The following is a 22,091-nucleotide window of genomic DNA, read 5'->3' as shown; positions in this document are numbered from 1 at the left end:
TATGAAATGCAGAAATACTCTCTGGGTTTTAAGTATTTTAACCGAATGGGTTTGGTATTAGGAAAACTTAACTGTAGTAGCTGTAATGTGTTGGGAAAAGAAACACAGCAAAGTTCCTTAAAACACTATGAAACTTAAAACACAAAGAAACTTCAAATTTGTAGGTTATGGGTTTGCAATAATTACTTTATGGCTGAACTGGTCAATCTCTATTTAGCAGGGATGACTCAAAATTTTCTGTCCCCATGGAAATTTCTCTGATTTACTTTCAGGAATCTGAAGAACAAACCAAGATAGATGGAAAAATACATTGAACAATTGTCCCATGAGTTTTTTTTTTTTTTTTAAGGTTTTAAGATTATTGGATTAAATTTTTTTTCTTCTTTACATTGTATAAAACCTTAATTGTGGCAGGGGCTTTTATTTTTTAAATGATCAAGAACTTCTTGATAACTTTTCAGTATGTAAATTCTCATTTCCCACTCAAATCACCAGTACTTCATTTCCTAAAACAAATAGCTTCTGTTACTCCTTATTGTGATATGATTTCTATGGTACATGGAGGGTAAATAAGATGTTCATCAGCAGTTTAACCACTGACAAAAATGCCAAGTAACCAAGCTAATGAGATAGAACACTATGACAGAACTGATAAATTAGAGCATTCCTTTTTAGATTTTAGTACTTTGTTTTATGATTCAATCATAACTGACTTTCCCTTATGGTTAAAGTCGATTTGGTTTACTTATTACTAACCCTCAACATTTATCCTTCCTCAGAGAAATAAAACACATAATCATGATGACCAGCTCGAGAATTAGAGATGAGGTCAACTTTATTATTTATTCATTTTATAGGAGTCATCTGGTTGAAAAGGCAACAGAAATAGCCTCTGTTCCTTTTTCTAAGCAAATGAGACAAATATGAAAAAGGAGAAGCTGAGAGATTATGGCTTTTTCAACTACCATGCACACAGATCTATATCTGAAAGCCCAACCTTTTAATAAATGATCATTCACATCTGCCTATTCTGTTATGAGGAAACCAATTCACAACAGCCATCCAGTCACTTCCCTGAGTCTGGAAGGGTTGGGGTAGCAGTGGTATTTAGAATTGTGTTTGATAGATGAGTTCAATAAATAAGGACTGTGAGCTACTCATAAATCATAAGAAACCAATAGATTTTTAGTGAATGGGAATACAAACAAGCATTGTATCTTCTTTAAAAAAGCAGTCAAAATGGCATTGGGTATGCTTGGAATTGGCTAAGGAAATAATACCAAGATCTTTTGTACTTTATTAGAGGGCCAAGGTAGTATTCTATTTTGAACATGGCCAAGAAATGTAAAAATAAGCTACTAAGTCCAGCCTCTTTTATTTTTTTCTACAAATGGTTTACAGCTGTTACTTTAACAAGCTTTTACAGTAGATCATTTAACTTGCAACCTTGTTCCCTTGATTCTACTTATTTGTTAAACCATGCCAATGGTAATTCATTTTTTTCTAGCATAAAACCACTGTGAAATTATTCTGTTTTGCAAAAGGTGTCTGAAGACCTTTAACTATCAGGGGTCATGGAGTGTTTTCCCTCTACAAATTGTATTTTTGCCATATTCTCCATGTCTTGGGAATATAGTAGCTCAGGCTGACCTTTGAGTAGAAAGATTGATTATATGAGGGCACAAGGACTACAATGAGAAGAGTTTGGAACAAACTGAATAAACTATGTTAAAAGCTCGTTCTGCAGCAAAAGAAATGCTGCCTAGAGCATAAGGTACAATAACAAGGATATACTGTTATTGTAGATTTTGACTTTCAATTCTGCCTTAAATTTTTTTAAGTTATAAAATCTTCCAAATGCAATTAACATAAATTTCAACATTATAACTCTATCTTGAATTTTAAAGGAAACACTCAAATTCAGAACTCCTAAATGTGGTTGGGCATTTTTGCTAGAGCACAGCTAGTATGTTTCTCAGTTTCAGCACACATCCCTTGCCAAACAATGCTGAAAGAAAGCTCAGGTTGTACTATCAGTAGATTATACTATAGTTTAGTGTAGTAAACATAAATAAGAAATCAGAATGCATAGGAGATAAAAAGAACTTTTTTATAGTTTCCTAAAAGAGCCAACCGTAATATGTAATATGTAAGTGAACGATCTATGTGAATGTGTCTGATCTGGCAAACCTCAACGCCACCCTCCTCATTCCAAGTAGGTTCCTAGGATTCATTTCCTCCATGGAGAATCAATGTCTAAATGGGTGTTATTGTTAGTTTATTGTACTTATTATATATATACAGGTAATTTTTCTCTTATAATATTTTCAAAGGAGAATAACATTTCAGTTTGTTTTGAATATCCATTAGTGTTTTTCTGCATGGAGGCAGGCATAATCAACTTATTCACAAATAAGCTCACCTATATGTAAAAAAGGCTATTTTCAAAGCACATGGGCAAGAATATGCACATATTATGTAGCCATTAAAAATCATGCTTCCCAATAATACTTAGTTAGAGGAAATATTAATGACATAATGTTAAAAAAAGACCGGATACAAAACTGTGCATACATTATGATCCAAATATTATTAAAATACTGTGCATATGTATATATGTATTATATATGTTTCACACACAAATATACATATGTTCTCATATTTCTGAGTATTATGGGTGATTTTTATTGGCTTCTTCATACTTTACTGTAATTTCCATATCTAATGCAGTGAATGAGTATTATTTTTAAAAATCAGCCAAAATGAGGTTTAAGATTGACCTAAAACCTCATTAAAATGTTTCTCATTGTTGCATGATTCAGAACAAACTGATAGGTCAAACAGCCATGTAATGAAGTTCTTGTGGTGTCTCTGTAATTATATCTTTGGGGGTAGATTCTGAGATGTACTAGCTTTGCCCCAAATTCTCTTCTATAGGGAGCAGCTGTAGTATGGATGCTGCAGTAGGTTACTCTGTTTGTGGGTAAGCACAAACTGTAGTGACAATACATGGGTTCAAATAACTCAGATGCCTCTTTCAGAGTCTAGTTAATTTCCAATCAAGATTAATATTCTGGCAAAAAATTAATAGCAATTTCAGTGATGAATTCAAAGGAAATAAAATATTTATATATCCTGCAGGAATAGAATATTAGATAAACTTGTGCTAAAAAGATCATTAGTGTGCTGTGATTTTTTTTTCCATGTTGGAGGTATCTATTATCTTCTAACCCTCTGTGGCACAGCTATATTTCAGACATTTGTTTTTCAGCCTGTGGCATAAGAGTATTCTCTCTCTCTCTCTCACTACCGTAACAAAGGTATCCCCTTCTTTCAAACATAAGATATTACATATCTTAATCTTTATCTTCCTATCTGCTTTCCAATGCATTAGGAAAGGAAGTAAAAACGAATCAACATTTGTACTATTCAAGTAGAACTTCTGTATCATTTAGCTGCTGATGAATAATACAAGTACATGTATCTCTCTAGCTGCATCTGAGAAAAAGTACTCTGATGCTTTGGGTCTTTTCATTTGTGCCCCACAACTGTTCTGTTTGCAGTGAGATTTGGCATTTCCTGTGTGCCCAACAGAGATGTTGTCTGTCAGACTGTAGCTAGAACAACTAGAATACCAGAACGTTTATTTATTCAGAATGTAAAATATTAAAAGGATCTATCCAAACTGGAAAGGTCCTTGAACACATTATTTTGGCAAGAATACCAAAATAAAGCAAAGGGTTATGTGTGAGGGTTTGCTTTAAAAATTAGCATACATGGCATAATTTATTTGAATAATTAGAGCCTTCTTATTTGCTGGTGAACTTGACTCCTTAGGGAGTGACTACAAAGAGAGATTGTGTGCAAAAGATCATCTCTGAGAAGAATGGAACCCTCACAGATAATGAGTAGATTTGGCCTGGATGTTGTAAGGAGATCAATTGCTCTCATTAGTGAAAAATCACATTAACTACCTATACAGGTATGTGTTTGCTATATTCTGTATTTCAGTTTAATTTCAAGACTGGAGGACCCCAGAGACCAGCAGGAAAATACACAGGCATGGGATAGCTTCTGGTAAGATATCTGTCTTCACATAATCTAGGAGGTGACATTTTGATGGACAGAGCCTATTTTCCACAGCATAAAAACTGAGTCAGAATAATGATTTATTTCCTTTCCAAATTACATCACTTTATTTACTGTATTTTCATTCATAAGTTGAAGAAACAAAAATTATAAGAAAATAATTTTGTATGTGTCCATAGAATTCTTCTCTGGATCCAATAGGATTTGGGTATATTTAAATCTCTGAATAGTCAATATATGCTGTAAAATAGTAAAGTGTAAATGGATGGCAAAATACAAACGTGTCTTAAAGGATTTTGCTTGTCTGCATATATGACACCCCTAAATCCTACTATTTGGAAAAGAACAGACTAAACCTAATATTTAAGGTTGCTTTGCAGTATCAATTAAAAAAACCTCTGGGTTTCCTATCTTTCAGAGATTCCAAAGTCTCCCTTGATCAACTCAGCTAACTTCAAAAAGAAAGCACAGTCCAGCCTAAGTTTCCACAGAAACATAATATTTTAAAAGATGCATCTACTAAGTGGTGGTCACATTCTATTAAATGTCATATATATTGGTATTTGGAAATGTTCTAAGATAAATTATTTCAAAGATACTCATTTCAAACAATGTCAAAATAACTCATTGTATAATCATCTCCCTAATTTTGATATAACACAATTCTGAGCCAAGTTGTATGCTTTTTGTTAGTATGAGATGTTATAGAAAACACTCTATAATTTAAAAGCCTTTGGATTAGTTTACTGTATTCTGCATTTAGAGTGCATTTTCCCTTTCCAGAAGTCCAGATTCTTTAATTTTGCAAATTATTACTAGTGCAAGAGTAGTATCTTTGTCCTAGATCTAATGTGATGCATTTTGAAGAATTCCAATAATGGTTTACAATGTCCATCGAATCTGAAACTTCTACATGTTACTAATAGAAATGTCCTGCTCCCTGACACTTGATGTTGTCAATGGAAGTATGTTTGCTTTAACATCCAACTAATGGTTAAAGATATATTATGTCAATGTCAAAAATGACTTGAGAAGATAACATACCCCCAACAACACTTAACGAAAAAACACTGCTCTAAACAACTGGCAAGAAACCAAGGTTCAGGAGACTAATTGTTAAGTACCAGCACATGCAGTATACCACATACAAGCATCAAACTTGACCATGTCAAATAAATAGAACAGAGTAAGAATAATGTTTTCTCAATGCATCAGATGGCAATATAATACAATATCACAAATGCATGAGAATAATTCCTCCTACCTTGCAGAAGGCAGAGAAGAATGACTTATAGAAGCAAGATGTGCATTTAATTCTTAAATTCCTTTTTTCTTGAACCTCAAATGAACACACCATACAAAATACACAAGAATTTTAATAGTAAAGGTCATTAGATTTCAAAAGCATCCCATTGATTATATTTTCACTTATTTGTACAATATATAAAAGTTACAATATTAAATGAACTAAAACAAGGACAGAAAAATCTGCCAGGATCAAATTAAAGTAATGAATTTTATTTTCAAGGCTAAAGTGCAATAATTGACCATTTCCTCATGAATTATGCATTATATAAAAACACAGCAATATAATAGGTTGGAGGACAATAAAGAGAGACCTAAAATTTTTCTATAACTTTACAATTTGCTTGCCTATTCGGAATATGAACAGTTTTGTAGGTTTAGTTACAGAAACAATCATACATACCCTGGTCTAACACTTCCTCTTCTTCCCGTTTTGGCTGCTGTAGTAAAAAAGCTTTATTTTTGTTCTCTGTTTCTGTAAAGGATCAAAAGAAATGACAGTCAATTTGATCATTTTCAGATAACTGCATGTCAAAGATCAATTCTGAAAATGACACCAAAAAGGGCAATGGTAGAAATGCTTCATAAAACAAGACTTGTTCTTTGCTTAAAAAGCCCATTAAACTGATAATTTAAGGTATGGTTGGATATAATCATTTTCACTGGCAAATTGTAGCACTCTTTAAAATAGGGTCATAGATTTTGTAAATTGCAGAGTTCATTACAGGTTATGGGAGGAAAGAGATGAGGGGACTGGAAAACATGAATTAAATGAAGAAAGGTCTGAATTTATGGGGTTGGTCCCAAAACTAATCTGTTTCATTACTGGGTGAGTTTTTTTCTTTATTTTAATGTAAGTGAGTCAGGAAGAGGAGAGAGGATATGAAAGAGAGAAAAGAGGCAAGGAGAATGCATGTGTACATGTAATATTTAACTTAAAACATATTAAAAATGATTTTAAATATTATTTACACAGTCACAGTGAAATATATAAGAAAACATAAAATACAAATGTTACGTTAAACACTAATTTTACCTTTGTGATGTCCATGCATCATAACCATATCAGCATTCACAGGAATTGGAATATTAGCTTCTGGTGGAATGGTTCTGAAAATATCTGGAGCTACATTCTGTGTACAGGTCATGAATGAAACTGCATGCTTGGCTTCCATATAATACATAAGGTATAGGTTGCACATTTCATCACTAGATGTGCCACTACAGGCCAAAAAAAAAAAAAAAAGACACAACAGTCCAGCTATTAACAAAAAACACATTCCCAATGCAAGAAAAATATAACTATTAAATGTGTCAGCAATGGATTCAAAGGTAAATATATTGTGCATTTATTTTAATAGCTTTCCTTAAAACACCATTGCAGTTTTAAACATCAAAAGTATATTGTAGGCAATGGAAATAACCCAAGTGTCCATCAACCAATGAATGGATAAACAAAATGTGATATAAACATACAATGGAATACTATGCTGCAGTAAGAAGTGAAATTGGGACACATATTATAACATGAATGACTCTTGAAGACATTATGTTAAGTGAAATAAATGACACAAAAGGAGAATGTATTGCATGGTCTCACTAATATGAACTAAATACGAAGAATAAACACATGGAGTTAAAACCTGGAGTATAAGTTATTAGGAGATAAGAGGAGGGTTGTGAAGGAGTACTGATACTTAATGTATGTAGTTTTAATTAACTTGACTGTAATAGTGTTGAAGTGGAAAGAGTTGACGGTAACACATTATAGTGAGAAGCAGTTGGTTTATAAATGGGATATTGGTTGAAAAGAGTAGTCCAGGGATGTAAATGTCAATTGAAAGAAAGCTAGAGAATACTCTAAGGATGAATAATACAGTGAACCCAGAGATGGATGAGAATTGTGGTTAATAGTATAAGTGCAAGAATGTCCTTCTGTGAACTAGAATGGATGTATGTCATTATTGTAGGGTGGCGGGAACGTAGAGAAGCATGGGAAAAATACAAGTAATGTAACCTATGGACTGTAATTAACAGCAATACAGTAATATTCTTGCATCAATGCCAAAGATGTACTATGTTAATAATAGAGGGGGTATAGAAAAAAATGCCAAATGTAGGCTATGGACCATAGTTAATGGTAATAGTCTGATGATATTATCTCATTATCTGTAACAAATGTTCCCCAACGGTGTGGTGTGTTGGTGAAGGGTTGGTGTATGGGAATTCTACACATGTGTAAGTTCACAACTTCTGTAATAAAATTATTTTTTTTTAAAAGTGGAAATAAAAGCACATTGTAAAAGGAATATTTCCACTTTATAGTGCAGAATCAGTTTGTAGTCACTCTCTATATATTACCAATACCATAGATGACAATGGTATTTTTAAGTAGCTGAGATATACTTTTATCTTCTAAATTCTTATTCCTTCTTCCATTTGCCAAAATGTATAGCCTGGGCAAAGTATGCTTCAACTGGAAAATCTTAATTGTTTATTGAGTAATGGTAAAGCTTAGAATACTTCACAGAAATATATTATTTACAAATCATTAAAAATACCTTTTTTCATTTAACACCAAGAGTCTGGAACTTTGTTTTCAGTTAACTTCTCCCTTACTCATGGTCAAATGTATCCAGAATCATGTGTGGACACTAAGACAATGAAAGTGTGTCCCTGATACCTGACTTGTCTACTAAGTGGCTTCTACAGTAGGAGAAAATATATTGATAAAAAATGAAATCAGTACTAATCTCTTCCAAAGACTGATCTGAATGGGGGCAGTGGGGTACAGTTGAATGGCTCAATGTTAAAAATAGCTTTTTAAACAGTGAAATGGATATTTCCAAAAAAATTCCAAATAATATAAATAATGCCTAATAGTTTACAAAATGTGTTTTCTTCTTCCTCAATGTACACGGGGAACTATGTATTTCTTTCTCTTTACTCATATTAGGAACAAGTTTAGGTACACGTTTGTAAAACTTTATATACCAAAATTGCTTGGGCCAAGGAACATTTCACATTTTGTATTAGTTCTAATATTGAGCAAGTCTGTACTAATGAAAAACAAATTAGGAGGTGGACTGTTTGTTGTACAGAAATGTGTCAGTGTAGACTTTTCCAGCAATGTCATGCTGCATTCACTTTTTCGCCATAGCAACAGTAATGCTAACAGCAAGGGAAGGAAAAAAATAATCTTTTCCAAACAGGATTTGTTTTCTCTAAGCTTTGAAAATGTAAACCTGCCTGACAGACCACAGGAATGAGCCCCTGCCCTGGGAACCTGTACTGATGCTTTAAAAATCATTTGGCTTCTCAGTCTGAATCTGATACCTGTCAGTGTAACTGCCTCTTTTGTAATATATTTTAAGCAAATATTGAAGTGTAACATTCAATAAATATTTGTTTGCTATACATATCTTCATAACAAAACACCATTATTAAGAATTACATTTTAACGTCCTTGGAGTCTGAGGGAAATTATGTGCTATAATAGGAATGAAAGATGCCAAAATAATTGGCCAGAACTTCCCACCATATTACCTTAACCTTCCTTGTTCAAAACTAGGAAGTATATAGCTTGAGAGAGAGCAAGGGGGAAAAGGAATTTAAGACGTGGCTCTAACTTAGAAAACCTTACATCATCTTGCAGAGAGGGAAAGCAATATTATCATTTATACTTTTCAAATTATGAAAGAAAAAACTTTAATAAACTTAAAGAGTCATATAATAATTCATGAAACTTGCAACTAATGCATGGACAGGATCTTCCATATTTTATCTGTTTGGGAACATCAGGTCCATGCTTTCAACAGGGAAGGTATGCAGACATACTATAGCATATGTAATTCAACAAGTATCCTGATCTCTTTCTTTATTATTAAAAGATTGAAGAAAAGAAAAGTAATTATAGCTTCTGATCTAGATATCACTGGTTCTCTTGGCCAGTGTGTTCTCTGTTTCATAAAATAAATAGTGTATTCTGTGAATTCTTGTGTTGTGTCTACAAAATAGAGAGGGAACCCTAAAATTATTTTACTCTTCTTAATTTTCTTCTAGAGTACTATCTCTATAACTATTACCATAAAGTTTGGTTCTTGAAATGCTACAGATGAATTGAGAAAAAGTTATTCTCTGACAAAATATGAAAATGTTGATTTACACAAGTTAAACAGATTCTGTACTTCAAGAGCCTTTAATATCAATATGCTCAGGATGTTCTATGATGGGATATAGTACTCAGCCATTCCCAAATGAATTTGACCGGGCTCCTTTGTCTTATTGCATGTTCCAGAACATAATTTAAGAAAAGATAGACTATGATACTTATGACTTTTTTTTTAATGTGGGTAGAAACCTAATCTTTTTTAAAAAGATTTATTTCTTTATTTCTCTCCCTTTCCCCCTCCCCCCACCCTGGTTGTCTGTTCTCTGTGTCTATTTGCTGCGTCTTCTTTGTCTGCTTCTGTTGTTGTCAGCGGCACGGGAATCTGTGTCTCCTTTTTGTTGGGTCATCTTGTTTTGTCAACTCTCCATGTGATCGGCACCATTCCTGGGCAGGCTGCACTTTGTTTCGTGCTGGGCGGCTCTCCTTATGGGACGCACTCATTGCGCGTGGGGCTCCCCTACGTGGGGGATAACCTTGCGTGGCAGGGCACTCCTTGCATGCATCAGCACTGCGCATGGGCCAGCTCCACATGGATCAAGGAGGCCCGGGGTTTGAACCTTGGACCTCCCATGTGGTAGACAGATGCCCTATCCACTAGGCCAAGTCCGCCGCCAGAAACCTAATCATAGTATTGACCAGTTACACCCATGTACGTGTGTGCAGTATAGCTATACAGAATTACAAAATTGCATATGCTTAAGCATAAACAGGTATAGAGAACAGGCTACAGAAATATTTTATAATATGCTGAAAACAGCTATATATAGACATTTTTTGTTATTTATCTATAATCTTTCTATCACATCCATACAGAGTTTAAATTTACAGAAAATCTATTAAGGATTTGATAAGGAACTAATGTTATAAAATAGAATATCTTGTTAATATATATATATATTTCTCCAAATAAATTATTTGGTGCTTCTAAACTTGTTATATGTGTATTTGTAGGCCTTACTTTTAAAATGTGTTTGAAAACAAATTGTACTAAAGGTAAAAAGAGTTCATTTCAGACAAATACAAAGTAATTAATCTTGGAGCAAGGAATAAAACTGTGAAATGTGTGCTAAGTGGAATAATCAACCAATACAATCAATGGTCAGGACAAGATTTTACTACACTGAATAACATTCCTTGCTATAACCACCAATGCAGTGAGTGACAGTTAAAAGAAATGGAAATTGTAGACAATGATAGCAGAGAGTGTGAAATAAGAAGGTAGCATAAATCTTGGATAATGTTAATATTAAAACCTGAGCCAAAGGCAGCAGCTAGCTGAGAAATAGCGTGTAGCAAGGTACAAGGTTGCATGTTTGAAAAATGTACAGTTAATTATAGCCAACAAAGGGAAATCAATAGCTTTCTAAATAACATGACTCTCCTTTTTAACTTACAATCCAACTTTCTTACTTTAAATAGTGAATTTGAGAGAATGGAAATATAAGCCAATTTTGCCAGTTATTTCACTCTAAAGTAAGTTATCTTATCATGTGTTGAATCAGCTTCTGAGAAAAATTTTATATAAACACACATATCCATATACATACACAAACAATTCACTAATTGAATTATGTATATATGTTAATTTTACATACATATATGTGTTTATCTCTAAATACATGTGAATTTGTGAGGCGTCCTAACTGGCTCACCAATATAGGGCATTTGGGGTACTGATTCTATGATACAAAATTGAGTTGATCAAGTAAATTAAAAAATTTTATTATAAGTGCTGAAGGAAAAAAAGTCTTAATTCATTCTTTTCCATCTGTAATCGTACTTGAAGTCAGGGTAATTCTGAACTCCTTTCTGACAGAGAAACTATCCTGCCCAAGAAATATCAGGACTCAAATCATTCTTAGTTTCACAATCCATCTTTCTTTCACTCAATTAAAAAAAAAAACTCACCGTAAATCAGATAAATGGCTTTCTATATTCTTACACAAGGATTTTGACACACCTAGCCTTATTTTCCCTAGAGATCAACATATGCAATTCAACTCTATAATAATAACTCACTAATGATACCAAGCCATTTGAGTTATTATTAATTTGAGAAAGTAAGGAGGGAAGTTTTGTTCATGGCCCTGGCTCCATTAACCGGCCCTTTAGCATTCCCAAATGCTAAGTGATTTCCTAAGTGATGACTGGTGGAAGCACCTACATTCCAAAATTGCAGTGGGGCATTTTTTAAAAATTCTCTTACATAATAAAGTGCTTATCAGATAAGTTTCTCTTTTATTTGTATGTGGTTTTCAATCTGAGAAAGTGTGGTGAACCAGAAAAGAGAAAGCCCTCAATAAATATTTGTCGAATGAAAAAAGAAATGAATAATCTAGCTTAATAAATGTTTACATTACTATGGCTTAACATGCTTGCCCTAATATATCATACTGCTAAATAATGAGTCAGGTCAACTATAAGTACTTAATTTACCTATGATATTTCTGAAAAATATTTATAAAAACATACTATTTTATACCATAAAGATGCAAAACAGAAACTTAAGTGAGTACCAAATATTCTAAAATGTATCATTTTTAAGTGTCTGATTACTGCTATACACCATGACTATGTTTCAGAGCGCTATAATCCACTTGCTTTGAGAAGTCCTATTCCTACCTCCTGCTCCATTACTTTCAACATATGCTAGGCTTGGAAATAATCAATGATGGGTGATAATAATTTTGGAAAGAAATATGAAAACTTTAAATAAGTTATTTTACAAAACTTTTTAATTATTTCTTAAGAATTAACTAGGGAGTTACTAATTAATTCTTAAGAATTAATTTTTTGCCCGTGATACTTTAAAATGCTGATTAAAGTGCTATGCCCACAGTGTCTATGACAATTTTTTAGACATTCTCATATGACCATAAAATGACTCATTTCAAAATATGTCCAGCAAAATTGACCAAATAGGCAAACGGTATTATTCCTAAGAATTAATTTAAAAAATTAGCATATAAACTTTTAGGCTAATTTAGCTGACTGAGTTAACTTAATTGGCTCACTTAATTAAATTCTATTTTTTGTTTTAAACTTGACTAAATGTTCAGAATGAATTCAGAGGACTGACATGCTGAATGTAAAATATGTAATGCAGTAGGGCACAAAACATTGCTTCTTCAGAGATTAATTAGTACTATATCATCAGCATACACATAAGTGCAACTTTGAAATATATACTTCATATTTACTATTTAATGATAAATGCAACATCTGGATTAAACCTTTTACCATTAAGTATATTTATTAATATTTCTACTCTTAAATCCACATTTTTTAAATTGAGTTATGTTTTGAGATGAATCCTTGGTAGGGGAAAATCAGTCCTTATTTTTAAAGTGTTCTTTTCTTAGTTAACCATGATTATTCCACCCAAACAAGGTTTTCTCCATTCCTGGGATTATCAGCTTAATTCAGCTGAACATTTTCTTCTTAGGCTACTATTAATACAATTTTCCCATAAAACCTAGTTTCCAGGAGACTGCAGTTCAAAAGGTTTAAAACTTGAAGGTGATGGCTCTTCCTATGCTCTACGGGAGGTCGTGTTTGTCTATGAGGGATGAGGGGAAAGTGGAATGAGAGAAGGAAGAGAGAGTTACAAATTATCATTTAATTTAATAGACATCATAAATACTTGCTTTTATTGTTCACATTCGCAATGGTGATCCTGTAGTATTTTATTGGTGGTGGTATCTGTTATTTTATAAAACAGAGATGCACTGTTGCTGTTATTTTTCTAAAACTATAAAGCTACAAAAATATTATTCACTATTCTGAGGATTATCATTGATATTTAAAAATATTCAAACCAATCTTATTAGTTTTTCAGTCATCTGGAAAAAATGCTTCAGTAGTATAAATTTAATATTCAGTACATGGATTCACCCACTAACTTAATGTCCAATTACTTATTTCTATTTCATTTGTTTTACAAAATGCCATTTTCCTAGCCACATGAGATTTGCAAAAGGGTAGATGAGTATAGTCATTGTAGGATATTATTTTAGAGCAAAATGCACATTTTTAAAATGACTAAAATTATTCTGGACTCGAAACAGAAAGAGGCCTCTAGAGATCAATTTGGCCTCCCATTCTGGTACTTTAATAAGGCATTAATTTCTGCGGTTATAAGTGACTCGCAAAGAAAACTCAAAGGATAAATGTTGGCCAAAGTTATCAAACTTGTAAAGAGACCTCCCAACAAAAAATTCTACTTATTTCACATACAAACTTATAAACCAATACATGTAATGTTTAAACAGGGAATTTTTTTTACTACTTTGCATGTTTATTTTTGAAAGGTAAATTTAAGTAATCTTACTATGGCTTCACTCTAACTTGAAATGGAGACGAACCCATCAATAGCCTCTGAATCATATCACTTCATGTATTTAACAGTTATTCAGAAGTGAATTGTCAGACTCTTTCCTTCATATCTACTTATTCCTACATTTCATGTAACTCAATAATTTGGTTGGTTTCCTCAATTCCCGTTCCCAAATTTATCAAATTTATCCAAAAGCACTGCTGTTTAACACAAACTGATAATTTTTCCTATTTGTTCTAACTTTAGCCTTAAAATTCAGTTATTAATATAAAAATCTTTCTATAGTGATAGAGGGATATAAAAATGACCTTTCAACCATATCAAATGTTCTTTTTAAAAAAAATTGTTGTTTTTTTAAGAATATTTTCAGTGCATGTAATGTATTATTTCAGATACCTTTTTTCTGTAATTTCTCTAATCAGGAGATAAGTTTAAAACTCTAGCTTCCAGGTGGTATCAGTAAATATTTTATAACCTAGTTTAACATGGAAAGGAGGTTCTTTGATTCTTTTCTAACAAAAAACATAATAAAATACTTTATTTTCCCTTTTTCATTTAGGTAAGCCTTTTTTGAAAAAGTTCATAGACTTTGAAAACATTTACTCAGTGTTATAAAATACACTTTTTCCAAGGAGGCTTAGTATTTTGGAAATTATTAAAAAGTCCTGGCATTCCCTTTTGGAAAAGTGTTGCATATTATCATTCTCATCTGGTAAAGACTAAACAACTGGGAAATATTGAAAACAAAGAAGTTATGACAGACAGAAAAACAGACCTCACAGTTCTGAGTATTTAATAGGCACCATTAAAAGGAGAACCCATATATTTGCCTAAATTTGAACATAGGGTAAAAGGACACTTGAGAAAAAAATGTTTTTCATAATCATTTTATTTTCTTTATTATAATAACTTCTTAATAAAGAAAATATAATGAGGGAATAATATGCACCCTTATTGTAGCTATAATATGTAGAGGTATGCTGTCGCAGGTGAAAAGCATGGAGAAATGAGCACATATTCAGGGATTTGTCCAAATCAAACAGTACTAAAATAATAAAATATTACAGTTTGTTATAATAGTCCATGACAAGGAAAAAAAGATACCTGTTACTTAACTTATAACAGGTGCCCCACAAAATCTCTTTAAATAGTGGAATTTGCAGAATCATACCCAATGTGTGTGGCTTCTGTTCTTCCCTCACCAGTGAATACACATCTTGCTGCCAATATATCACCAAAACTAACATCTACTGGGTGTTCCACAGGGTAGAAAGCCTGCCAAGAATATAAGCACAATGATTCGTTAAAATTACTAACAAAATCCCAGAACATGTTTTTTTGTTTGTTTGTTTCTACATAATGAGGTTAGAGGTTTATTGAAAGCATGTTAACAACTTAGTTGTATATAGCTCTTGAGGTATTTAAGTTAAAAGCTGGTTAATTTCACAACTGCATGTTTTAATAACATGAATTCTGGAGTACCCAGGGTAGAAAGGATAAATTAGACACACACATTCCAGAGTTTACCTTTAATTATTTTTTATTACAAGAATATCAAAATTTGGAATAAAAGTTACTTACTAGTAACAACACAACAAGTATACATCCCATAAACTCAGAATTCCTGTAATACCAGAACAGCTATCTGAGACACTAACTTTGATTAAAATATATGACAGAAAAGACTTCTAACAACATGCTTAGAAATAATGGGATAATCGATTAGGATAGCACACCAAATTGGAAGTTGTAAAAAATGAGATTAGATAGCTTAAATAGACAACAAAAGCAGCTTCAGATATTTTCAGATTCCAGAGAAACTGACAGGGGCTCTCTGGGAGCTTTTAAAAATTTACTTCTGATTAATAATTTTTCTTTCAAAATTAAATTAGTTTCTACACACCTGTGGCAGCTGAGGGCTCTGGTGTCCAATCAATGTCCACTGTTCATTTCTTACTCTGTATCCACTTACTACCTGACCTGTAATAAACATAAATTACAATCAAATAATATATTAGATAATGTCTTAGGAAAATAAAAGACATACATGCTTTCCTATTTTAAAATAAAGTCTAAGTTTCTTCAGAACACAAAAGCTGGGCATTTTGATGAAAACAAGGTTATGAAACAGCATAAAAAAGTTATCACATAAAATCCCTTTCATAGAAACAGATTTAAGGCCAAATATAATTTATTTTTCATATTTATAGCACTAGCAAGCACAATGGTAAATTTTAATAATTTAATATGTAGTTTAAAGTTCTTACCTAAGTGGTGAGTGTGAACTCTATAGGCAAATACATGCATTGGATACATTTTATAATGACATGATATGTCAGCATTCACCACTGTTAGAAATGAAAACACAGAAAAAGTCAACTGAAAAAGAACATTATTCATATCTAGAAGTAAGTATAGGTTATTCAAAAAATGTTGGGTGTGGATTTTCTTATGAAGAAAGCACACTCAGCCATGTACTCAGCAGATACTAAGCACTTACGTGCCAGCCAATCTGTTAAGATGAATTAAGAACTCCTTGTCTTAACATATTTATTTCATTCATAAAAAAATGACTAGAGTCAAATCAAAATACCCTTTCAAGCACAAAAAGATAAATATTGTATGATTTCACTATTATGAACTAAATATAATAAGCAATCTCATGGAGTCAATAGCTAGAATAAAAGTCACCAGAGAACAGAATGTGGTTATAGAATGGAAAGCTGAGGTTTAATCTGTGCAGAATTTGTAAAAAGTTGTTTGTAAATGTTTGGACATGAATAGAAATGGTGAAAGCACATCATAGGATTAGTAATTAGTAGCATTAATATATGATATGTATGATAGTAGTTTTTTTTTTTTAAATAATGAAAATGCTCTAATATTGATTGGTGAGAGTACAATGTGGTGATTATACCAAATCCCACTGACTGTACACTTTAGATAAATTATATGGTTTATGACCAAAAAACTAATAGGGTGGGTGGGGGGAAAAATGTAGCAAATGTAAGATACAGACTATAGCTAAAAGCAATACTTTTATGATGCTCTTTCATAATTTGTTACAAATGTTTCACAACAATGCAAGATATTTGTGGTGGGGTGATGTATGGGAGCCCTGCATGATGTTATGATTGTTTGTTTTGTAAGTTCACAACTTTTGCTATACACTTATTGTTTATGTATGTTCATATATATGGTATACTTCAGTAAATTTTTTTTAAAATGAAAAAAATACCCCATCAGTGAAGCTATAGGCTTGATTTATTACCTTTATCATTAAGTGTATCCAGCTAGAAAGCTTAAAAATTGGTTTTTAGTTTTGGAAGAAAGGGATTTTCAAAAACTGAATGTAAACACAGAACATCAGAATGACAGTTAATAATGACTGATTAGACTGACAATGTTCCCTATAAGAGAAAGGACTACTTCATATACTTTTCCTTCCTTATAGTCTAACACATAGTAGATTTTAAGTAAATACTTCTTTAATTTTAAATAAATTATGATGAAGAGATAATAAATTACTTGTCATTAACTTTAAAAGATCTCAAATAAAAGCAGAAATGAATAATTTCTAACATGGCACTTTCTTTACAAGAACCTAAGATAAGATAAATCATATCATTCTTATTCTCATAGCATTTTGCAAGTTTAGGAGAATCAGCTATTATTATCTCATACTAAACATAGGGAAATAAGCACAGTAAATCTAAGTTTAAAGACTGAGTCAATGTTGCATTTACTAAACTTTGTATTTTGAATCTGGTGTTCTATGCAGTAATTTATGCCACTGTATATTATATAGTTTGTTTTTTGCATCTAGGGAAAGGATGCTTGATTTATAAATTGCTCAAGACATTTCTTACATAACCCACTACCTACTCATGGGTCTTAATTACTAGTATTTCACTTAAAGAATTAAAAAAGCAACAAAAAATGGCTTGGATTAAACAAAGCTCTTAAATTTAAAAAATATTAAAATATTATCCAAGGATAATAAAGAATTGGTTTATTTTTCAGGTACTCAAAAACACTGGTCATTTTAAAGGTTTATAAAAATATACTCTAAATACATTCTTATTGACAATAAAATAATGGTAAATACTGAAGATCATTACTTACCCTTCTCTCCTGCTGGTATAACAGTGTCAACAGACATCATAAGGTACATGCCAGCAATTAAAGGCTGTCTGCAGGAGAAAAGTGTTGATCAAATATTTGAAAAACTCAAGACTATTGTCTTGTAAAAATAAGACCTCAATCTTGTGGTCTGTAAAATGTGATTCTTATGTAAATTAAAATGGAATAATGTGGAAAATGAAGTAGACTATAAATGTAGAATAGATTTCTTTTCTTTAAAAATCACTTCTTTTCTTGGGCAAATAGATCAAAACACATTTTTATGGCATGGTGAACATGGAAGGCAGTCTCCACATGGCTCCCAATGATCCCTAGCTCCAGCATTCATGCCCTGTCTAATCCTCTCCCCTTGCGTCATGGGTTGAACCTAGTGAGACTTATTTCTAAATGAACAGGATTTGGCAAAAATAATTGTATGTCATTTCTGAGATTAGGCTCAAAAAGACTCTGGCTTCCATCTTACATGCCCCCTCTTGCTTTCTGTTTGCTTACACTGAGGGAAGGTGGCTGTCAGATTGTGACTTGCCCTGATGGGTGTCTACATGTGAAGAAACTGAAGGAGATCTCTGGCCAAATCCTGCCAGCATCTTGAAAACAGCTCCTCCCTGGTAAGTCTGGAGGTGGCTCCAGCCCTGGCTGACACTGTGACTGCAGCCCCATGCAAGACCTTGAGGCCCAGCTAAGCTGTGCCCAGATTTCTGACACACTAGACTATGAAATAATAAATGCCAGTTTAAATCACTAAGTTTAAGATAATCTGTTAGGCAGTAATCAACTAATACATAGACATCCCCACTTCTAAGCACTCAAAGTTCTTAAAGTTGTCACTAATGTAGGATAACTGGAAGTACTTACGGCAAACGTGTGAGGTGTAAGGATACACCAGAACAGTCCTTGTGATTATCTGAAAGCACATATGCACAAAATATAAGCCTTAAATAGGAAAACGTGAAAAAGGAATTTCATACTAGTAAACTTTAAGTGATTACAACTCACAACACTAAAAAAAAACAACATCTGCATGTTTCATGTGTAGGGTGCTTTCTGATTTACAGAATGCTTTCATATTCATTAATTCAGTTTATATCCAATCTATCACAAAAGCAACAAAAGTATCATTTCAAGCAGTCCTTGTTATTTGATTCGTCAGACTGTCAAACTGACCATTTACCTGCTTTCCTGCAGACATAATATGCACTAGTCATAAGCTCACAGAAGAAAGCTGTTGCTGCTTTCCATGCTTTATCTGTATTGCTGAAACACCCTTAAAAGTGGGTGAGTTGAATGTTTTCTTCCATTACATACCAAATAACTGGTTCTAGTACTTTTTAAAAATTGAAGTGTCCCATAATCTGGATTTTTAAGTATTATTATTTTTAAAGTCTCTAATGTCTCAAATTTACATATGAGAATCAAATTGTTTGGTTTCTAAGCCATACTAATTCCCAACTTCTTAATAGAAACACCTGATCCTCATTCTTTTTACACTTTAACTTCAGCTGAAAGTCTCTGAGTAGCTCTTTATCTTTGCCAAGGACACTTCAGAGACTTCTTGCAAATATTCTCTTCCATCTTCCTTAGTCTTCCCCAAGTAAAAATAAAGGATGAATTCTTCCTCTCCTCAGAACCTCTAGTGACCACTGCCTTTATATCAATGTTAAAATTCTTTCATTACTAGAATAATAATAAGTTTACATTAATTCATAGTTGCATTCCCTCCTTATGTTTGTTCATTCCTCAATCTTGAGGATTTTGGGGTGGTGATGTCCACTCCACTTCTAGTTGAGAGGGGGCTTTAGATTCCCATGGGGAAGATGGGTGGAACTGTCTTGCTTGCAGTTATAGATGCTCTTTTGGGGTAAGGGGATGGGCATTGTCCATCATTATCCTTTTGTTAGTTGTCTTGGGTGAGTCTGATGAATTGGAGGGTGGGTGTTTGCTGCAACTCTGCTGAGATTCAGGGTTCCAATGGTGTACGAATAGCTGGAAGATTTACATTTCTGGGACACATATTGAACGGGCATAGTGCTAGTTATAGGTTCAAATAAAATGGCATAAGAACAAATGGTATAAGAACGATACACTGGGAGGACAGGTTGTCATATATTCCAAGATAAGGCCCATCGACAGGGTGCTGAATTCCTGGGTTTGTCTGCCCTGCCTATAGTGTCCAGATGCCTCTACAGCCCTCAGGAGCCCCTGTGCTTGAGGCACTAAAACAATGCATCTTTTTAATCAGATATGTTCTTTATTAGCATTGTCTAAACTGGGTAGGTTTTTACTGAAAGAAAAGCACAGGAATAAGTCAGAAATACCACTTATTAAAGTTTTCTCTAAATTAATAATAGCCATTACTATATTATTGTTTATTCTTTCTCTCTTGAGAGTTTTAAAAATGAGTCAGCCTTGTCATTTACTCCACTGTAAAGGTTAAGGACCAGGTTTTCTTTTTTTTTTTTCTTTTTCTGATAACCAAATGCTTATCAACAACATGCCATCACCTATAAGCAAGTCAAGGTTGTCACACAATAATAACAAAGCAGCTAAAAATTCAAGTTGTAATAAGAGATGATTAATATACTTTAGAGAAAAATGTACTGTATTTCTGATTTATGTGTTATAATATAGTGACTGGTGGGGTAAATGGAATTATGGAGGCTCTAAGTTTTGTCTTTTAGAATATGAATCTTACACTATATGGACAAACAGTTGGTAAATATGCATAGATCCAAAGTAAAAATCTTGCTTGACTTACAGAAAACTACAGAAATAAAAATATACAGACACACTTAAATTCTTACTAGTAATGAGTAATGGCAACAGAATTTGTTTACAGCAAGTTTATCTGATCAGTCTGATTCATTAAATCAGGAGACAAGTCATTTCTAAATACTGTGGGGGTGTGTGTGTCCCCACCCACATGCACACGGGTGTAGATATTATGTTTTAAATTATGGATAACAGGTTATCATCATCATTATTTAACCCTGGGATGGTAAAATTACAGTTATAACTGTGTGATTTAAAAAATTCCTATTCTTTACTAATGGATAAATTTGCAGTGTAGCTATGGTATTTTAATTGAGCAAAATTATAAAGAAGTTATCTCAAAGTAAATACTCATTAAATATTTTATGGACATTTCAAGCATTACTGAAGTCTAATTGCTATTTCTATTTATTATAGTCATTCTTTCAAAATATAATTTTATTACTGAAAATAATTGTGACAGCTTCTTTTGCAACTTTACTACAGTTTGATCCAAAAAGCCCACATACTTGCATATACACACAGTGAGATATCCCTGTGGGAGCAACTTGTAAAACCTCAAACAAGGCAGTCTGGGAGCCTGCACAGATTCGGAATCCATGTGGCTTTAGTGAGAAGCATATTTCAGCCTAGGGTTTGGTGTGAAAATTATGATCTTCTAACTTTAATGTAATCCTTGCCACCATGATGCATTATTTATTTTTTTTAAAGATTTATTTATTTCTCTCCCCTTCCCCCCCACCCTGGTTGTCTGTTCTATTTGCTGCATCTTCTTTGTCTGCTTCTGTTGTTGTCAGCAGCACGGGAATCTGTGTTTCTTTTTGTTGCGTCATATTGTGTCAGCTCTCCATGTGTGCAGCACCATTCCTGGGCAGGCTGCACTTTCTTTTGTGCTGGGCGGCTCTCCTTACGGGGCGCACTCCTTGCGCACGGGGGACACCCCTGCGTGGCAGGGCACTCCTTGCGCACATCAGCACTGTGCGTGGACCAGCTCCACACGGGTCAAGGAAGCCCGGGGTTTGAACCGTGGACCTCCCACGTGGTAGACGGACGCCCTAACCACTGCGCCAAGTCCACCGCCCCATGATGCATTATTATTTCCGTAACCTTTACACTGACCTTACTTCAGGTGAACGCAGAAACTTAAGTTTTACATATTTCACTGATGACTTGCAGGGAGCTCTGACTTTGTCTGACCTTCTGGTTTAACACAGTACTTGAGTCACAAGATAGGAAGCCTCAAATGATTAATTCATTTCAATTCATCAGGTTATATAT

General features: G+C 33.2%; 1 protein-coding gene across 15 annotated transcripts in view; it reads right to left on the bottom strand.

Moving 5' to 3' along the window:
• PAM (peptidylglycine alpha-amidating monooxygenase) overlaps positions 1–22,091 on the bottom strand; it is a 311,548-nt gene that overhangs the window by 68,064 nt on the left and 221,393 nt on the right. For all 15 annotated transcript variants that reach the window (XM_058276787.2, XM_058276770.2, XM_058276809.2 and 12 more), the window contains 7 exons: positions 18,900–18,948; positions 18,027–18,094; positions 16,169–16,249; positions 15,805–15,881; positions 15,073–15,176; positions 6,431–6,615; positions 5,798–5,869 (listed from right to left, as the gene is read on the bottom strand). In XM_058276787.2, coding sequence (XP_058132770.1) covers positions 5,798–5,869; positions 6,431–6,615; positions 15,073–15,176; positions 15,805–15,881; positions 16,169–16,249; positions 18,027–18,094; positions 18,900–18,948 — 636 coding nt within the window. The remainder of the gene's footprint in view (positions 1–5,797; positions 5,870–6,430; positions 6,616–15,072; positions 15,177–15,804; positions 15,882–16,168; positions 16,250–18,026; positions 18,095–18,899; positions 18,949–22,091) is intronic.

This window comes from Dasypus novemcinctus, chromosome 2, assembly GCF_030445035.2.
Source record: "Dasypus novemcinctus isolate mDasNov1 chromosome 2, mDasNov1.1.hap2, whole genome shotgun sequence".
Taxonomy (NCBI): Eukaryota; Metazoa; Chordata; class Mammalia; order Cingulata; family Dasypodidae; genus Dasypus; species Dasypus novemcinctus.
The sequence above is the reverse complement of the archived record's forward strand: the minus strand, read 5'-3'. Positions and strand labels throughout refer to the sequence as shown.